This window comes from Dendrobates tinctorius, unplaced genomic scaffold (genome assembly GCF_039654945.1).
Source record: "Dendrobates tinctorius isolate UK_male_01 unplaced genomic scaffold, ASM3965494v1 ptg000126l, whole genome shotgun sequence".
NCBI lineage: Eukaryota > Metazoa > Chordata > Amphibia > Anura > Dendrobatidae > Dendrobates > Dendrobates tinctorius.
This window is the reverse complement of record NW_027361794.1, coordinates 4,079,388-4,095,880: the sequence shown is the minus strand read 5'-3', so window position 1 is coordinate 4,095,880 and position 16,493 is coordinate 4,079,388. Positions and strand designations below refer to the sequence as shown.

Here is a 16,493-nt window from a genome sequence, read left to right as displayed (position 1 = left end):
GGCTCTCTGGAACGTTCTTTGTTCAGAATTTATGCCCCTGTCCACTGCTGAAAAGTGGATGGAAATTGCTGACAAATTCTGGACAGTCTGCAATTTCCCCAACTTTTTGGGAGCTGTTGATGGTAAACACATACGGATCATCAAACCCAAAAGACCTGGATCTGAGTACTATAATTACAAAAAGTACTTTTCAATAGTACTCATGGCCATTGCGGATGCCGGATGTATGTTTGTAGCAGTGGACATTGGAGCATTTGGCCATGGTAATGACTCCCAGGCTTTTAAAAACTCAGACATGGGCCGGAGGTTGTATGGCAACCAATTTAATTTCCCTATGCCACAGCCTCTTCCCCACACCGAAGCTCCGCCACTGCCCTTTGTAATAGTTGGGGATGAGGCTTTTCAAATGTGCGCAAACCTACTGAAACCCTACTCCAGCCGGGACTTGGACCACACCAAAAAAATATTTAATTACAGGCTGACCAGGGCCAGAAGAACTGTCGAGTGTGCTTTTGGGATTCTTGTCTCCAGATGTCGAATTCTCGGCACAGCCATTAATCTTAAACTTGAAACAGTGGATGAGGTGGTGAAGGCGTGTGTGGTTCTACATAATTTTGTGATGGCTAAAGAGCACTCGACCTTTGAACTCGATGATGTTGCTCCTAACCCATTGCCTGAATTCACTCAGCACCCTCTCAGGTCATGCGTTTAAGTTGGCCAAATGAGGGACCAATTTGCGGCCTACTTTATCTCTGGTGTAGGACGGGTGCACTGGCAAGATGAAATGGTGTAAAAATGTTTTTGTGTGTGTATGTTAATAAAAAACCTGTTTTGATACCAGTACCGAGTGCACTATGTTTTTTACACTCCAATAAAATAAAAAACTTCCCATGTATACCTGTGAATTCATGATGTTCTCACACCTGGGCAGGTAAATACACATATTAGTTAAACTGCAGCATCGCTAGTCTGCTTGAAATATATTGGTACGTAAGCAACGCTGCAGGTTAAATATGATATGTGTATTAACCAGGCCATGATTGATAAATAGCTATGATTAGAGTTGAGCGACTTTGGTAGGATCGGGTTTCATGAAACCAAATTCGCTTCAAATGAAACTGGTCCGACTAGTGGAAAAAAAGTCGGAGTTTCGTTCAAAACCCGACCCCAATGCAAGTCAATGGGGAATAAAAGTCTGCATTGAGTGGATGAATGTAATCCGCTCAATGCCGGCTTTTATTTCCCATTAACTAACATTTTGGTAGGGTTTCGAACGAAACTCGACTTTTTTTTGCCCGAGTTTCACCAGTTTGTGTTTCATGAAACCAGTTTCTAGTCGGTCAACTCTAGTTAGTATACTAGGCCTTGGTATTTAACATATGACGTGTATTTTACCCATCAGTGGATTCAACACACGTAATAAGAGTATGTTGTTAATTACAAGGTATATCAATAATCCCCCTTGCCTAGTATCACAATAAGTGAAATGAGGATGGTAAAAACAGCCAATCCTTAAAACACTTTTTATGACACCTTGCAAAGTTTAAGGCGCATTGTGTGTACGGCGCAGTGTGTGTAGGCAGCGCCAAAAACATTAATCAAACTTTGTTATGGTGAACCAGAAATTTAAATTTATTTTTAACCAAAAAAAATTATAAAAAACTTTATTTTTTTCTGCGTTTGGGGGCAGATGGTTGCAAGTTGGGGGTGTGCAGTGAAGAGGAACAGCTTATAGTCGATGAAGGTATTCTAGGGGAAGGGGCAACAAAACTTGTGGGGGAAGGGAGTCCAGTTATGGGAATGGAACTAGACACACTAGGAGGAGAGGACAGTGGTCCTAACTGTTTGTCTCCTTAAACTGGCCTGCCTGGACCTACTTGGGCCCAATGCCCACCTTGATTTGGGCAAATAAGGAGTGTGGGTCCCCTGTCTGCTGCTGTGCCTGCTGCTGTGCATGCTGCTGCTGCTTTGTGGTGGCGGTGGCAGTGCTCGTCCTTGCAAGAGGACTGGTGGCGGCAGTGATGGTCCAGGTTTGCGGAGTAGTGGTGGCAGGGCTACTACATGTTGTAGTGTTTGTGGCATGGCTGTTCCATGTTTGAGGAGTGGTTACTGTGGCTGTGCTCCAAGCATGCATGGGGGTGGCGGTGGTGCTCCAGACAGGAGCAGCGCTTGCCATGGTGGTGTCGGTGAAGTGACCAGCAGCACTCAGACTTGTGGTGGTGTAATGGTGGGTGTCCTGGCTTTGAATAGAGGTGTCCGTGCAGTGGTATGCAGCACAAGTCGGTAGTGAGGTGAAGTGTGTCAATGGTGGCACAGTTGGAAATGACACCACTGACTGCTGTCCGTACCGATTATGCTGCATAGCCTGCAAGAAAGCATTGTTGCAGGCCTGCAGCACACTCAGCTGTTGCTCAGGACTAAGGTGTTCCACCATGCCCTTTTCAATCTTACTAAAAAAATGGTGCGCTGGTCTGTTGAGGTCAGCCTCCAGACGGTCAAGGCGCTGTTCGACAGAATGGAAGCGGTGTTCCATGTGGTTAAAACCACGTTCCATGAGTGAAAAACGGCTTTCCACTCTGTCTGACAGTGACTTGAGGCTGGCATTAAAGGCCTCGATCAAGTGCATAAACTCGGGCAAGACATTCCTGTCCAAGGCCCTCTGCCGCTGGCGGGTAGTGCCTGCATAACCAGTGGCAGAGACCTGGGATAGGGGAACACCTGATGGACCAGCTTCCTGGTCACCAGCTGTCTGTGTGGCTGACCTGCAAGGTGCTTCCTGGCTGTCGGATGGCTGGGACGGGTCAGAGGACGTCCGATGAAGGACCGTTCCAGGGCCAGGTTGCAGGGTGCTGCTCCAGGTGCTGTGGAAGAAAGGAAAATCATTACTATCATGCCTTTACAAGAAGCATCAGCTGTGGATTAGAAAAACACAGATTAATAAAAATAAAAACCAAAAAATTATAATACTTACGATCTGGTAGCAAGGACCGGTCTTAGGAACTGCAACGCTTGATAGTACCGGTATCTTGTTCTAGTCCTTGAAGACGAACCACTGTGAACCTGGCCCTCAGCACAAACATCACTGTTGAAGCGGTCCTTGATTGAGCGCCAACGTGTTCGGACTTTCTCCACTGTTGGAAAAACAAACAAACAATATTTAACAATTGTGTTTGATGCACGACGTATGCTATCACTAAACCCAACAGTGCCATCACGAACAAGAGTCAATGCGGCACAATACAGCAATACAATACCCAAAGCAGTCACTGTTGAGCCAGATGACACTGTTGGGTTTCCTGCAAGAATATATCTAGCCCGAAACCCAACAGTGCCATCAAGGACAATAGTCACTGTGGCACAATACAGCAATACAATACCCAAAGCAGTCACTGTAGAGCCCGATGACACTGTTGGGTTTCCTGCTAGAATATATCTAGCACGAAACCCAACAGTGCCATCAAGGACAATAGTCACTGCGACACAATACAGCAATACAATACCCAAAGCAGTCACTGTAGAGCCAGATGACACTGTTGGGTTTCCTGCTAGAATATATCTAGCACGAAACCCAACAGTGCCATCAAGGACAATGGTCACTGTGGCACAAAACAGCAATACATTACCAAAAGCAGTCACTGTTGAGCCAGATGACACTGTTGGGTTTCCTGCTAGAATATATCTAGCTTGAAACCCAACAGTGCCATCAAGGACAATAGTCACTGCGGCATACCAGAGCAGGGAAATACTTACTAAACGCCTTTTTGGAGGATGCAGTGGCGCTGTCCCAGCCATCCATCTACGCTGTGGCCACCTCGTTCCATAGCCGCCGGGTCACCACATTGTCCTTGTACAGCCGGTCACGGCTGTCCCTCAACGGGGCACGCTCCTGGACCAGGCGGATAAGGTGCTCATTATCCAGGTAGTCGTCTTCATCCCGTTGTGGAACATAGATAAAACACATTCAATAGAATATTCGAATTTTGTGTGAATAAAAAGTTACAAAAAAGATCCAGAAAAGAGGAAATATAGAAGATAAAAAATAAAGAACATTACAAATCATTTGATACTTACATTCCGCATCACCACCGGGACTTGGCTTGGCTGCTCATGCCATTCGCCCTCACTAGTCGCATCCGCTGAAGATGACGATATCTGAAAAAAAAACAACAAACGTTAGACATTTTGAGAAGCAGCAGATATACTTACCAAAAGCACAAAAATAATCACCTCACGGTCTGCTTGCGCCAGTTCCTGCTGGGATGGTGAATATTCCGATTCCGAAGACATACTGCATGTAAAAATAATACAAAGCATTAGTACATATACAATTTAAAAGGACAGGCATACATTTTTTAGATGTAATAATTCTCACATTCTTGAAGCAGACCAAGTTGAATGTCCCAGGGTGTATGGTAATAGAGCTTGGAGTACCATTAATAATATTTGCTGATGGTTCCCTGTGTAAGCGTGCGCCTAGCACATTTTGTATGTCTATGACAGTATTTATTTGTAAACAGCATGCATACAGGTATCAGTACTTGAAATATTGTAATATAATAATATATACTGTATCTCTATGTAGTGGGACTTCGTTAATTAATGAGCATTTGCACTTTTGTATTTTGCCTGGGGTCTTGGAACCTTAAATATTGAATTGTATGTGATTATGACCCCATTTTCTTTGTTCACTTTCTAATGTCTGTTTTTGCACAGACTTTTTAATTGTTTTTAACCATGTGTTTGTATGTAGTGTTTGCTGGAATTAAATAAAATTTATTTTTGCATTATAAATATTGGTTGGTGATCCCTATAGTTGTTGCATATACTTTTTCTTGGTCTGCTTCTATATAGTCCTATATGCATTGGGAGATCCCACATACGATATCATTTGAGATGGTGCCCGTTTACCCTATTGTGTTTTAATACTCACTTTCTTGCCGCTGAAGCTGGAATTGAAAATGGGGTCTTCTTTTGCAGTCTTTCTGCTCTCCTGGCTGTCTCTATAGTTATGGTACATTGCTGGCAGACACCTCCTTTTATATAGACATGAAGTTTTTTTAGGTGGGGATTTTTATAGCTAGTCTAACCAATGGACACCAAAAAAACGCATGCGCAAAAAAACTGCATACATGCGCATGCCAATGCGCACGTATGCGCACCCATAGACCATAATGGTAATTTTTTGCGTATACGTGCGCATGCGTTTTTTTAAGCGGTTGGGCGGACCAAAAAATGCAACATGTAGCGTCTGGAAAGTAAGGACGCACACCTTAAAAAAAGCAGAGCACGAAAAACGCATATGTGCGCATGCCAACGCGCACTTATGTGCACCCATGTTAAATATAGGGGGAAAGCGCATACGAACGTATGCGCAAAAACAGCGCAAAAAAACGCAAATGTGAAACCAGCCTAAGTGCTGGAAAGTGGCTGGGGCATTACATAGACCAAATGGCATAACTAGATATTCAATGTGTCTGTAGCGTGACCTGAATGCAGTCTTCCATTCATCCCCAGGTCTTATAGGGACCAAGTTATAGACCCCACCTAGATCCAGTATAGGAAAAAAAATCTTGGCATGCCATACTCTCTCCAATAACTCATGGATCAATGTCAATGGATAACGGTTTCTAATAGTAACCTTATCGAGTTCCCAATAATATATGCAGGGTCTAACAGATCCGTCTTTCTTCTTCACAAAGAAGATGGGTGCGCCTACAGGAGATGAAAAGTGGCGTATGAAGCCCTTGGCTAGATTTTCGTCAATATAGTCCTTCAAAGTCTTTAGCTCAAGGCCTGCCAGGGGGTAGATCTTACCAAAAGGTATTCCTGCTCCGGACAATAATTCAATTGGGCAATCGTATGGACAGTGAGGGGGAAGCTGGTCAGCATTCTTCTAGTCACATACATCTGCATACTCCTTGTATATAGCTGGAAGTTCAGGGACTGACATGGGTCTCTTAGGAGCAGAACAAGCTGAAACTTCAGGGCCCATCTGTTTCTCCGGAAAGTGCAGCTCCTTGTTCTCCCAGTTAATTGTAGGCTTCTGAGCCTGCAGCTATGGTAGCCCTAAAATAATGGGGAAGTGGGGAGAGGAGAAAAGCATAAAAGACAGTCTCTCCTGATGATCTTTGCCCATAAGGACCTTCAAAGGCTCCGTTTCCAGTTCCACTGGTCCAGAGTTTAACAGGGAACCATCCACAGTCTCCATCTGTACTGGAGTAGCCTTCTTCACTGAATGTATCCCATGTTTCTGAGCAAAGGAGATGTCCATAAAATTGCCACTTGCCCCTGAGTCAATCATAGCAGAGTTAAACACCCAGATCGGGTCAACCCAGAGCTTGATGGAAAAAAAGCAATGAGAATTGTTCTTCTTACAGTTCAGCTGGGACACTGCTGGGGAAACTTGAAAAACTGCTGCATTTACACAGTCATTGGCCTCAGAAATAATGGAGTTTATGTCAGAGAAATCAACATCTATAGCTGCAGATCTTTCTGGGGCCTGAGGTTCGGACATGACAGATCTCATCTTGCAACACTCACAGTGAATGACTGCTGCAGTAGTCTTACGAGAATGGCTGGGGCAGTTTATAATGAAGTGCCCTGACTTACCACAATAGAAACATAGGTTTTCCTTTAGGTAATATTCATTGCGTGCTTCATTAACCCTATAACGCATAACCATAGAAATCTACACTTTCACATACCTGGGGCCTTTTAGGCCTGTGTGCAAATAACATGGAATAACTCAAATAAGTAAGTAAGGATGCATGACTTATGGATATGGGACGGACCCCCACTCCATCTTAAAACCACCATAACTACAGTAAACCTAAGCACTAGAATAAATACACAACACATTATTTTGGTTGTCAAAATGGCCACAGCTTTATTTAAATCACAGGATTAAAACAATCACAGTAGGAGTCAGGTGAAGTGCTAGTACATTGGGATTCACAAGTACTGTGATATCCCCAGCTCTCTGACATACAGAACCAGGACAGACAGCCATAAAGGGGCGGCACGCACTGGCTTGCCATTCAAGCAGAGCCAGTAAACTTTCAGGGCACCAATGACCCTATTTCTCACTCCTGTGCTTAACCACTGTGCCCGCCCCTGACTGACGTTACCATTACAACGTCCTTGAGGCTGGCCACCAAAGCCGAGCCTGTTCACCACCATGAGGTTTTACATCCTCTATTAGTTAAAATGAGTCCACCTTAACTTGCCTGCAACTTACACCTGACTCCTAAACCGCCACCAGAGAGGCCATTTGACACCTTAAATGGACTCGACCCCCATCAACCATGCCTAACAAAGCCATCAACCATTTCTACATGCTATGGAAAGTCTGTGCACACAAGTAATAAAATTAAAATTCCAGAGCTCTGACAGATTAATTTTATCAATGCCATGCTACCAAGTTATGATCGATTATACGGTAACTACAGCAAAACATCAGTTGCTAAACATCCTGCAATGAGGATCCCATAATGGGGAATGTGGAAAGTAAACCATAATTAAGGTCGTAGCCACAATCTGAATACCTGTATAATGACATCTGTCATGCCTCAAAAAACTATTATACCGCACGTATTGTAGCCAGCTCTAATAATTCACCAAATCACAGATTTTAGTTCTAGAAACCACCATTATCTACAGTAGCTGTGCAGTAAAATTTCTTAAACCCACTTACTATCACTACCCGAAAAGTGATGAACATATCAATAGAAAGATATTATAAATAGGGAGTAATTAAAAACTATACACAATATAACAACATTATAACCGACCATAAAATAAGGTTCAGAATATCTGGAAGTAGTAATTTAAATAAACCTAAAGCAGAAAAAGTCTACAAAGGCATTATTAATAAAACTGCCACGCCATTGTTAATTGTTTTTTATGCGCTTGATAACATTTACTATTGACCTCTCCAACTGGGTCAAAGGCATTGGGAATAGGCATATTGCCCTTTGTGTTAACGCACTTGATTACTTTATCCTTAGCCGCTCCCACTGGCTCAAGGGCACCGGGAGTAAGCATACTGCCCTTTGTGTTAATGCACTTGATTATACCCTTAGCCTCTCCCCCCCCAGCTCAAGGGCATCAGGAATAGGCATATCGCCCTTTGTGTTAACGCACTTGATTACTTTACCCTTAGTCACTCCCACTGACTCAAGGGCACACAGATTAGATACATTGCTCTTCAGTTTCATGCACTAGATAACTGCATTGTCCAGACGACAACCTTGTTCTCTTCTCCCCTCCAGCCACTGTTCCTGGCTCAGAGGAGCCAATTTATTCTGTAGGCATGCAAAATATGATTGCCATGACCCCAGGGACTTTACCCTAACAGGGTCCTATAAAATATAAATGCTTCTGGAGACCAGGGGGCCATACCATGATGGTTACCCCCTCCACACCAGGGGGCCATACACGAGATGGTTACCCTCCACACCAGGGGGCCATACCTGAGATGATTACCCCTCAAAACCAGGGTACCATACCTGAAATGGTTACCCTTCCAAACCCAGGGAGGGGTCAGCGGCCAGTTTATTAACAAATAACATAAACATTTACAATAAGTATTAAATACACAATCTTATTTGACATGAGGGGAGGGTTCTTGGAGCCCCAAAAATTCTGGCTAAATATTTGGCAAAAACACAAGAACTTAAAAATCCATGTTACCTTCAGCCGTAAACCACCAGCTCGAGGGCACCAAACATCCCGTTCCGGGAAGTCCAACCACCAAAAGCTCCCGGGTAACCCCCGTCCAGAGTTACCCGTCCAGAGCCGTAACCAAAAGCCAGATCCAGAATTTTAACTTCCAATTCCTTGTCGCTGATTCAGCGTCAACTCCAAGAACCCCACCCCAGAGGTCCATACTTAATATGGTTACCCCTACTGACCAATTTATAAATAACTTCCAAGGACCCACTAAAATGAAAACAACTTTTTTTTTTTTTTCAATTCATGTTCTTATTAAAATAAACATAAAATAAACATCAAAGCATAAATAACATTAACACGCTGGGGGGGGGGGAGTCCTTGAAGCTCCCAAATCTGGTGATTACCAAACATAAAAATGTACCAACAATTACTCCCAGCCGTTACCCCACTGGCTCGGGAGCACCATAGCCACAAGGGTTCCAATGTTCACTTGAATTTCCTGGGGATCCGACAAACTCTTGCCAAACTCCCCTCCACCTTTCACCAGGACCAGAACCATATTAACTTCCAAAAAGAGGAATCCATATCCCAATGGATCCCCAAGACCAATTTCTAACCAACTTCAAGGACCCCCCCCAACCACCAGGCTCCAGGTAATCCACTCAGGCCTGTGCTATCCACCATCTTAAGTAATATAAAATAAGCACTTGGTGGGTATACACTGATCCCTTTATTTTTTTTTTTATTTTTTTTTTTAATATAACTATTATTCACACCTTTATTAAAACAAACATACCATAAAACAACAAAGCATAAATAATATAAACACGCTGGTAGGAGTCCTTGAAGCTCCCAAAAATCTGGTGATTATCAAACATAAAGTGAACATAAAATGTACCAACCATTACTCCCAGCCGTTACCCCACCAGCTCGGGAGCACCAAAACCACAAAGGTTCCAATGTTCACTTGAATTTCCTGGGGATCCGACAAACCCTTGCCGAAACTCCCCTCCACCTTTCACCAGATCCAGAACCATATTGAATTCCAAAAGGAGGAAACCATATCCCAATGGATCACCAAGACTATATTTAACCAACTTCAAGGACCCCTCCAACCGCATAAGATGTGGGATAAGTGAGGGTGAAAACCATGCAGGTTTACAACCAAGGTATACAACAGGTTAATAATGGAAAATGTCCCATCGTAAGGTCCAGACATAGACAGAGATGGGCAATGCTGTGTTATATGCTGTCACAATAAATGAGAAGCCGCCTGCTCCCCTACAGCAGTTACAGACAGACTCTATAATGGGGGGTGGGGGCATTGCTCTAGATCACTGCGTTGAGAAACATGTGATGGTGTCTCCGCAGTGTTGGATGTTGATCTCCATGAGGTCACTCATCCTTATGTTCATAGCCTTTCACTAGGCATTGCTCCTACTAGCCAGTTTCCTACTCCACACTGATGAGGGGCAATACCCCGAAACAGCTGTCTGTGGATGGATACCATGTTTTGGCATAGGTGGTTTCCTTTATTGGAGACTGCCCTTCCCGTGGTTGTTCCTTCCCGGGGAAAGACCTGGCTGGTCATTGCTTGCGTTGAGAAACATGTGATGGTGTCTCCGCGGCTGTTGATTTACATGCTTTTGCATATTTCCCATAAGGGATGGGGGCATTGCTCTAGATCACTGCGTTGAGAAACATGTGATGGTGTCTCCGCAGTGTTGGATGTTGATCTCCATGAGGTCACTCATCCTTATGTTCACAGACAGACTCTAATCACCAGCTGCACATAAATGGTAAGAAATATGTAGGTCTAATATAAGCTGCCTGCAGCCATAGGTGTGTGAGCAGAAAACTGCAAGTTCTGTATCCCAGTCAGTCACTCTACTACATACAATAGACGAGAGACAGGGCTGAAAACTGGGCCCATGATGTGTCCTCCAGAGCAATGTGCAGCCTCACACTAGGAGTGCCCACTCACTGCCCGCCATGTGCTGAGTTATTAGTGCACACTCAAATGTGCCGAGTTACTCCCCGATTATTTATTTTACACATGATAAAACATAATCCATTCAGGCCTCTGCTATCCACCATCTTAGGTAATATAAAATACTCTTGGTGGGTATACTCTGATCATGCAACATACGAGGGGGAGGACTAAAGGCAGCAATAGCTACAGAAATCAAGCACTAAGCTGGAAGTCATGTCCAGATTATATGTACAGCCAGGAAAATGACCTGGAGACACAGGATGTCTATACTCAGCATGATCCGTATATAGCAGAGCGAGGAGTGATATCATGTATACAGGCCTGTGGTACAGGTTAAGTATACAGCACAGGAATAGAGCCTTCACACATATACCACATATAGTGAGTAACCTGGTTACACAGGATCTGCACACCCAGCCTCACAGTATGTAACAGAGATGAGGTCACATACAGATCATCAGACTCCATAACTGGGAAGGGGGGTAATCCGCACACAGCAGGGTCAGTATACAGTGCACTGACATGAAGTGCAGCCTCTCATCATCATACATATACCATCCCCCGACTGCTCCTCTCACCAGTGTCTCTAATACATGTGACTGCCCAGCTCCACCATAGTAATGGCAGACACTGTATGTGTCCCTGCTCTGTCCTATCATACATAAACCCAGAACTCATGAAGACTCTGTATAATACAGCAGTAATGTGGTATATCAGAAATGTCTGCAGGGAGGTCACACAAAAGCTGCCTCTGCAATAAGTAAGGGAACATGGCAGCTACATGAATTGCTGAGGTAATATTGATCCCAGATATGATGTAGGAGCTGATACTACACTAGTACACACTACACAATGTCTGAGGTGAATGCAGAGTAGTTTATCAAACATGTCTGCAGGGAGGTCACACAGAAGTTGTCTCACATTCTGTGAGGAAAATGTAGCATGCACATGAGGGACATGGCAGCTACATGAATTGCTGAGGTAATATTGGTTCCATACATAATGTAGGAGCTGATACTACACTAGTACATGGTGTCTGAGGTGAATGTGCTCCTATTATCTGTAATGTGAGGTGACATCCCCAGTATTATACTCCCTGACACTGCAGACATGCTTCCTCCTGTTCATCCTGTGCAAGAAAGAGGGAGAGAGACACAGATTTCCTGCTCTATATAAGCCCACTCTCCTCACAGTAACCCCCAGGCACAGACATACTGGGCTTCTTACTCTGAAAGCAACATCCCTCGTGCTTAAAAATCTACAACACTATACCAAAAAAGCTGCAGGAGTAAAGGTCCACCCATCCCCAAGTCATGTCCTCCTCCGCCTATGGCTCCAGTGGTTTCTTTCCCACTAGCACTGGGGTCCGCCAGGAGGAGATCCGTAATGGATCTGACCTCCTGGTGACCCCAGCTAAGGCTGGCGGAACCCCAGCATATATTTTTTCCAGAATTGAAAATTGGTGCAGCAAGTGTTTTTACTACGTCAGAACATAGGTCTTTCTGGACTGGAGCATCAACTTCTTTGCCACAGTAAATCAGACCATTCATCCCATAATAGCTTGCAGAATCACATATCCAGACAATTATTATTCCATACTTGGCTGGTTTACTGGGCATATACTAAATGAATTTGCAAGGTCCCCTAAAGGCAAGAAGTTGCTCATCCACTGTCATATTGTCACTAGAATGGTAAGGCTTTGTACAGTCCCTGATAAAAAGATTCCAGATGTAGCTAATAGGGGCTAATTTATCTGTTTCCAACCTCACAGGACAAGTTCTCTTATCATCAAAACGAAGGCTTCTCCAAATATTCTCAAATCTATGGACTGACATTGTAGCTTTGTAGTGTGGATCTGAAAAAGGGTTCAGAAATAATTCTCTGATTGAAACATCGTATGATTTTGTACACCCTGCCAGAAGAGTAAGGGCAATATAAGCATAGAGTTCCTCTTTTGTTATATTTTTCCATGTTTTTTTTCTTCCTGAAGCGATACGTTTTCCTTCTAAGTTAGTACACAAAACTACCTCATCTACAATATCATCTGAAAAAAATTTACAGAACATATCTCTTTTGGACAAGAATTGTGGAATTCCTACAGTTCCTTGAGCAACTCTTACAATATTATGTGATGGGGTGCGTCCAAGAACCACAACAGTAGTGTTCCAAAAAACATTAGTTTTGGATGTTCTATTTGTACGCTCTGCTGGATCCATTACTTCTTCATCATCTGAAGAATCACTGGACGATGAAGTAGAGACATTAGCTGGTGGCATGTACTCTTCATCAGACAAAGAAAGTTCACTGTCTTCATCACTATCAAAAATGATTGCTTTGATTTCATGGTCAGTCAAACCCCTGGATGTAGACTGTGCCATTGTAACCTTAGAAGTCAGTAAACTAAAATGAAAAAAAATAATAATAATTACAATCAGGGTTGTACACTCTTTGTTAGTGTGTGTGCTAAGGGTAAAGTGCAGACCCCTCCTCTCACCTTCAGCAGGTCACCACTTTTTTTAGGTGCAGTAGAAGCCTCTGGATTTTTGTATCTCTGAAAGTTTCTTTTTCCAGAAACAAGAAAGCTGACTCCTTCCTCCAAAGTCTCTTCAGCAAGTAGCACACAACGAACAGGATGTTGTCTGTCCTCCTGGTCTTGTGTGTTCAGGACCTGTGATGATGTCGGAGACGCATGACTTTGTGAGGGAGCCGCCTTCCCAAGATCACATGACCCTGCAGTCAGGCAGAATCCAAACTCTTCACAGCAATAGCAGAGTCATAAAGACAAAGTCTTCCCCAGCAACAGTACAGACAAAAAGACTGAGGATCACATGTAAACCTAGTACAGGCCTAAAAGGCCCCTGGTATGTGGATATGGGGTATTCCCAAAAAGAGTTGTTATACCGAAATGCCTGTAACATAAAAATATATGAACAACTGGAAATTACTAACAACTATATACCTGAGGAATACCTAGAGTTTCAGAATTCTAACTAAAGTAATCTTGCAGAAAACAGAAAACAATTAACCTAGCAGGCCTGCGAGGCCCCAGGTATGCGTTCTAGGGTCCCATCTCTATAAAGAGTCCACTTGCATGGGTTCAGGTTTTGGTTCCCATGTGATCCTACTCAAAGGTTCCTTAGCTGAGGAAGAAGGTAGAAAATAGCTAGTGTGATTACTTTCGGACCATCTCTCCTGTCTGCGTTCAGTAAGACAAGCATCAATACGAATGCAGTAGTTAATAAAGTCACCTAACGCAGTGGGAGGGTCGGTACGAGCAAGTTCATCCTTAATCATAGGAGACAACCCTTCCGAAAAATAGATTTTTTGGCAGAACTGTCTCAACTAGCATCGAGAGCCCATCTCTTAAAATCCAAGGCATATTCGGCTACTGAGCGCTTACCTTGGCGCAAAGTTAACATGGCTGCTTCAGTTGTTGCACCTCAGTTGGGGTCATCACAACACCTGCCCCGTGGCTGAAATGAAAGCATCAAGATGATTTAAACATACATCCTCAGTCTCAGAGGGTTTGCCCACATCAGAGCTTTGTTGGAGAGCAACATTATAGTAAGCACTTTGGATCGTTCAGAGGAAAATTGTGAAGAATGTGCAGAGAAAAACAGTTTGCATTGGTTAATAAATCCCCTGAATTTTTCATGTTCACCGCCAAAATGAAAAGGGGTTAACATGGGGATCCCAGAACTTGGGGGTATGACTGGTGCCTGGACTCGTTCCTCCAGAGCCTCAATCCTGGCTCGTAAATACTGAGTATTTTGTCCGAAAACTTGCAGATTGTGATTATTAAGATCCTGCAGGCCTGCAAAAGGGGTTTTTAAAGCCTGTATATCTGCAAGAATTGTATTGGTAACTCCACACAACTCATTTACACAAGCCCCCATCTTCTAGATCCTTTAAGGCAGAAGTACTGGAATTTAAAAAAAAGGGCGCACAAAAGTGATTACCTGTGGCAACACACCAGACTGGAAAGAAGGGAATGCGCTCATGTGGAATGGTTGTGAGAAGTCACAACCACTGTCATCACAGAAGGTATAAACTGATATCTGCATCCACGGTCCACAGCAGACACGGCGTTCCCAGACCCAGCAGGCACTAACGTTGGCTTCTGAATCTTGTGATGTATTGTACATAGTCTATTTAGAGATTTGTGCTTGGGTGCAAGGAAAACACAGGAGACACAGGTTTGGTTAAGAAGTGCTTGTATTACTTCATACAAGTATGCCACAGGGAAAAGGTTTTACACAGTTTGCAGGTACAGAGGCTGGAGACACGGCAGGCCAGAGTAAACTTTAAGTTCAGCATAAACCACAGAAACAGGTTCAGAGTGTCTCTCTGTTACTTCCCTTGCAAATGCTGATTAGGCAAGCAGCAGGATTCCAGTGTCCACAAGTGTCCCAAAGATCCACAGTAGGAGATGGCTGGAGTACTAAGTCTAAGACTTCCAGGAGCCAGGTCACAGGCTAACTGCAGACAGGATTCAGAAACACTGATTGAACAGCTGAAGCTGCTTAAAAAGGCAAGAGGCAGAGAACCGGGTGGAAACATAGACACTAGAAACTCCAAACTGACTGAGGGCCAGGTAGCTGCAGCAGGACAGAAAGCAAAATGGCCGACGGAAAAGCTAGGTGTTACAGAACCACTCAGCACCCAGAATATGTTGTGCAGTTATATGTATATATAATAGGTTCCATGTGAGATGCATGTCCCTAATGTATCAGCAGTGTCCGCCCTCCCCCCTCCTTTGTAATTCCCACAGTAAACCTCCGCAGGCTCCGGCCACCTGCGGCTTTTGTAATGCATGTCTGGCCTGACGCTTGTCTATTGGCCGGCCCTCTGTATCTGTGTGATATATTCTGAGTCCTGTGAGTAAAGTGTGTCAGACTGGAAATACATGGAGAAGCAGTGATCTTTTATATGCGCCCATGCACTCAGAGGAATTCCAGCCAGCGTCATTCATTCAGACTCCAGCCAACGCAGAGCGGACCTCCGAAAACACGGGGTGGTACTGAAAGAGGTACCCCAGCTTGGAAGACCCCGTTACACTGGTGGCAGACAGCGGGATTTGATACCCCTTCTACAGGAGGAAAGGAATGAATGGAAAATAACTACCAGAAGTTAAAGAGGACTACATTAAAAGATCTGGTGGAAGCCCGAGGGTTGATCGCCAGCAACAAAACAAAGGCGGATTTGATAGCAGCCATCATGGAACACGACAGTGCAGCGCCCCCCAATGTGAACGTGGAGGAGACCGAATTCCAGAGGGGGGTAAAGAACAGACTGGCGTTCTATGGCCCAAACCCTGCAGTAGAGATCATACGAGAGGTGATGGCTGATGTGCGTACTGATCTGAAGGAAAAGATGGCCGAGCGGACCAGGGTAGAGCTAGTCAAGATGGAAATGGCAGAGCGGACCAAAGTGGAGCTGGCCAAGATGGAGATGGCAGAGCTGAGAGAGGAGAGATGGCTGAGAGAGGAGAGTCAGCGAGCAGGGGGAGCTCTGGCCTTCGACCAGGTACCTTCAACAGTAAGCCACAAAAAGATCCAGTACAATGCCTTCCGTCAGTTGGGGGAGGCAGAGGAAGACATTGATGGCTTTCTGCAGGACTTTGAGCGGCAGTGTGCCCTTCATCAAGTAAAGCCGGAGGAACGGGTTCAGATTCTGGCCAGCAAGCTGACAGACTGGGCAGCGGATGCCTATCGCACGGTACCTGATGAGGACTGTATGGACTATGAGCAGATCAAAGAAGTGATCTTGGCCCGGTATGCGCTGACACCAGAGGCCTACCGCCAAAAGTTCCGAGGACTTATAAGAC

General features: G+C 44.3%; 3 protein-coding genes across 5 annotated transcripts in view; 2 read left to right on the top strand and 1 right to left on the bottom strand.

The window, feature by feature from the left end:
* Positions 1-16,493, top strand: part of LOC141047266 (uncharacterized) — an 801,716-nt gene that overhangs the window by 67,114 nt on the left and 718,109 nt on the right. The window lies entirely within an intron of this gene.
* The window catches only part of LOC141047237 (uncharacterized), a 69,619-nt gene that overhangs the window by 10,587 nt on the left and 42,539 nt on the right, over positions 1-16,493 (top strand). The window lies entirely within an intron of this gene.
* On the bottom strand, positions 1,655-11,119 carry LOC141047263 (uncharacterized). 2 transcript variants are annotated; one of them, XM_073542269.1, is made up of 6 exons: positions 4,931-11,119; positions 4,228-4,288; positions 4,072-4,152; positions 3,751-3,927; positions 2,972-3,131; positions 1,655-2,861 (listed from the first exon to the last, which is right to left on the bottom strand). In XM_073542269.1, the coding sequence occupies exons 4-6, from the start codon at positions 3,794-3,796 to the stop codon at positions 1,874-1,876; spliced, it is 1,194 nt and encodes a 397-aa protein (XP_073398370.1). In that variant the 5' UTR covers positions 3,797-3,927; positions 4,072-4,152; positions 4,228-4,288; positions 4,931-11,119; the 3' UTR covers positions 1,655-1,873. The 2 variants fall into 2 exon arrangements, with proteins under 2 accessions (XP_073398370.1, XP_073398369.1); XM_073542268.1 differs by having other exon boundaries at positions 4,228-11,119.

Coding starts and splice junctions, on each gene's coding strand:
- LOC141047263 (XM_073542268.1), bottom strand. CDS start 3,796: ATGGATGGCTGGGACAGCGCCACTGCATCCTCCAAAAAGGCGTTTA. Junction 3,132..3,750: donor ATCCTCCAAAAAGGCGTTTA/GTAAGTATTTCC, acceptor TTTTTCCAACAG/TGGAGAAAGTCCGAACACGT. Junction 2,862..2,971: donor CCGGTCCTTGCTACCAGATC/GTAAGTATTATA, acceptor TTTCTTCCACAG/CACCTGGAGCAGCACCCTGC.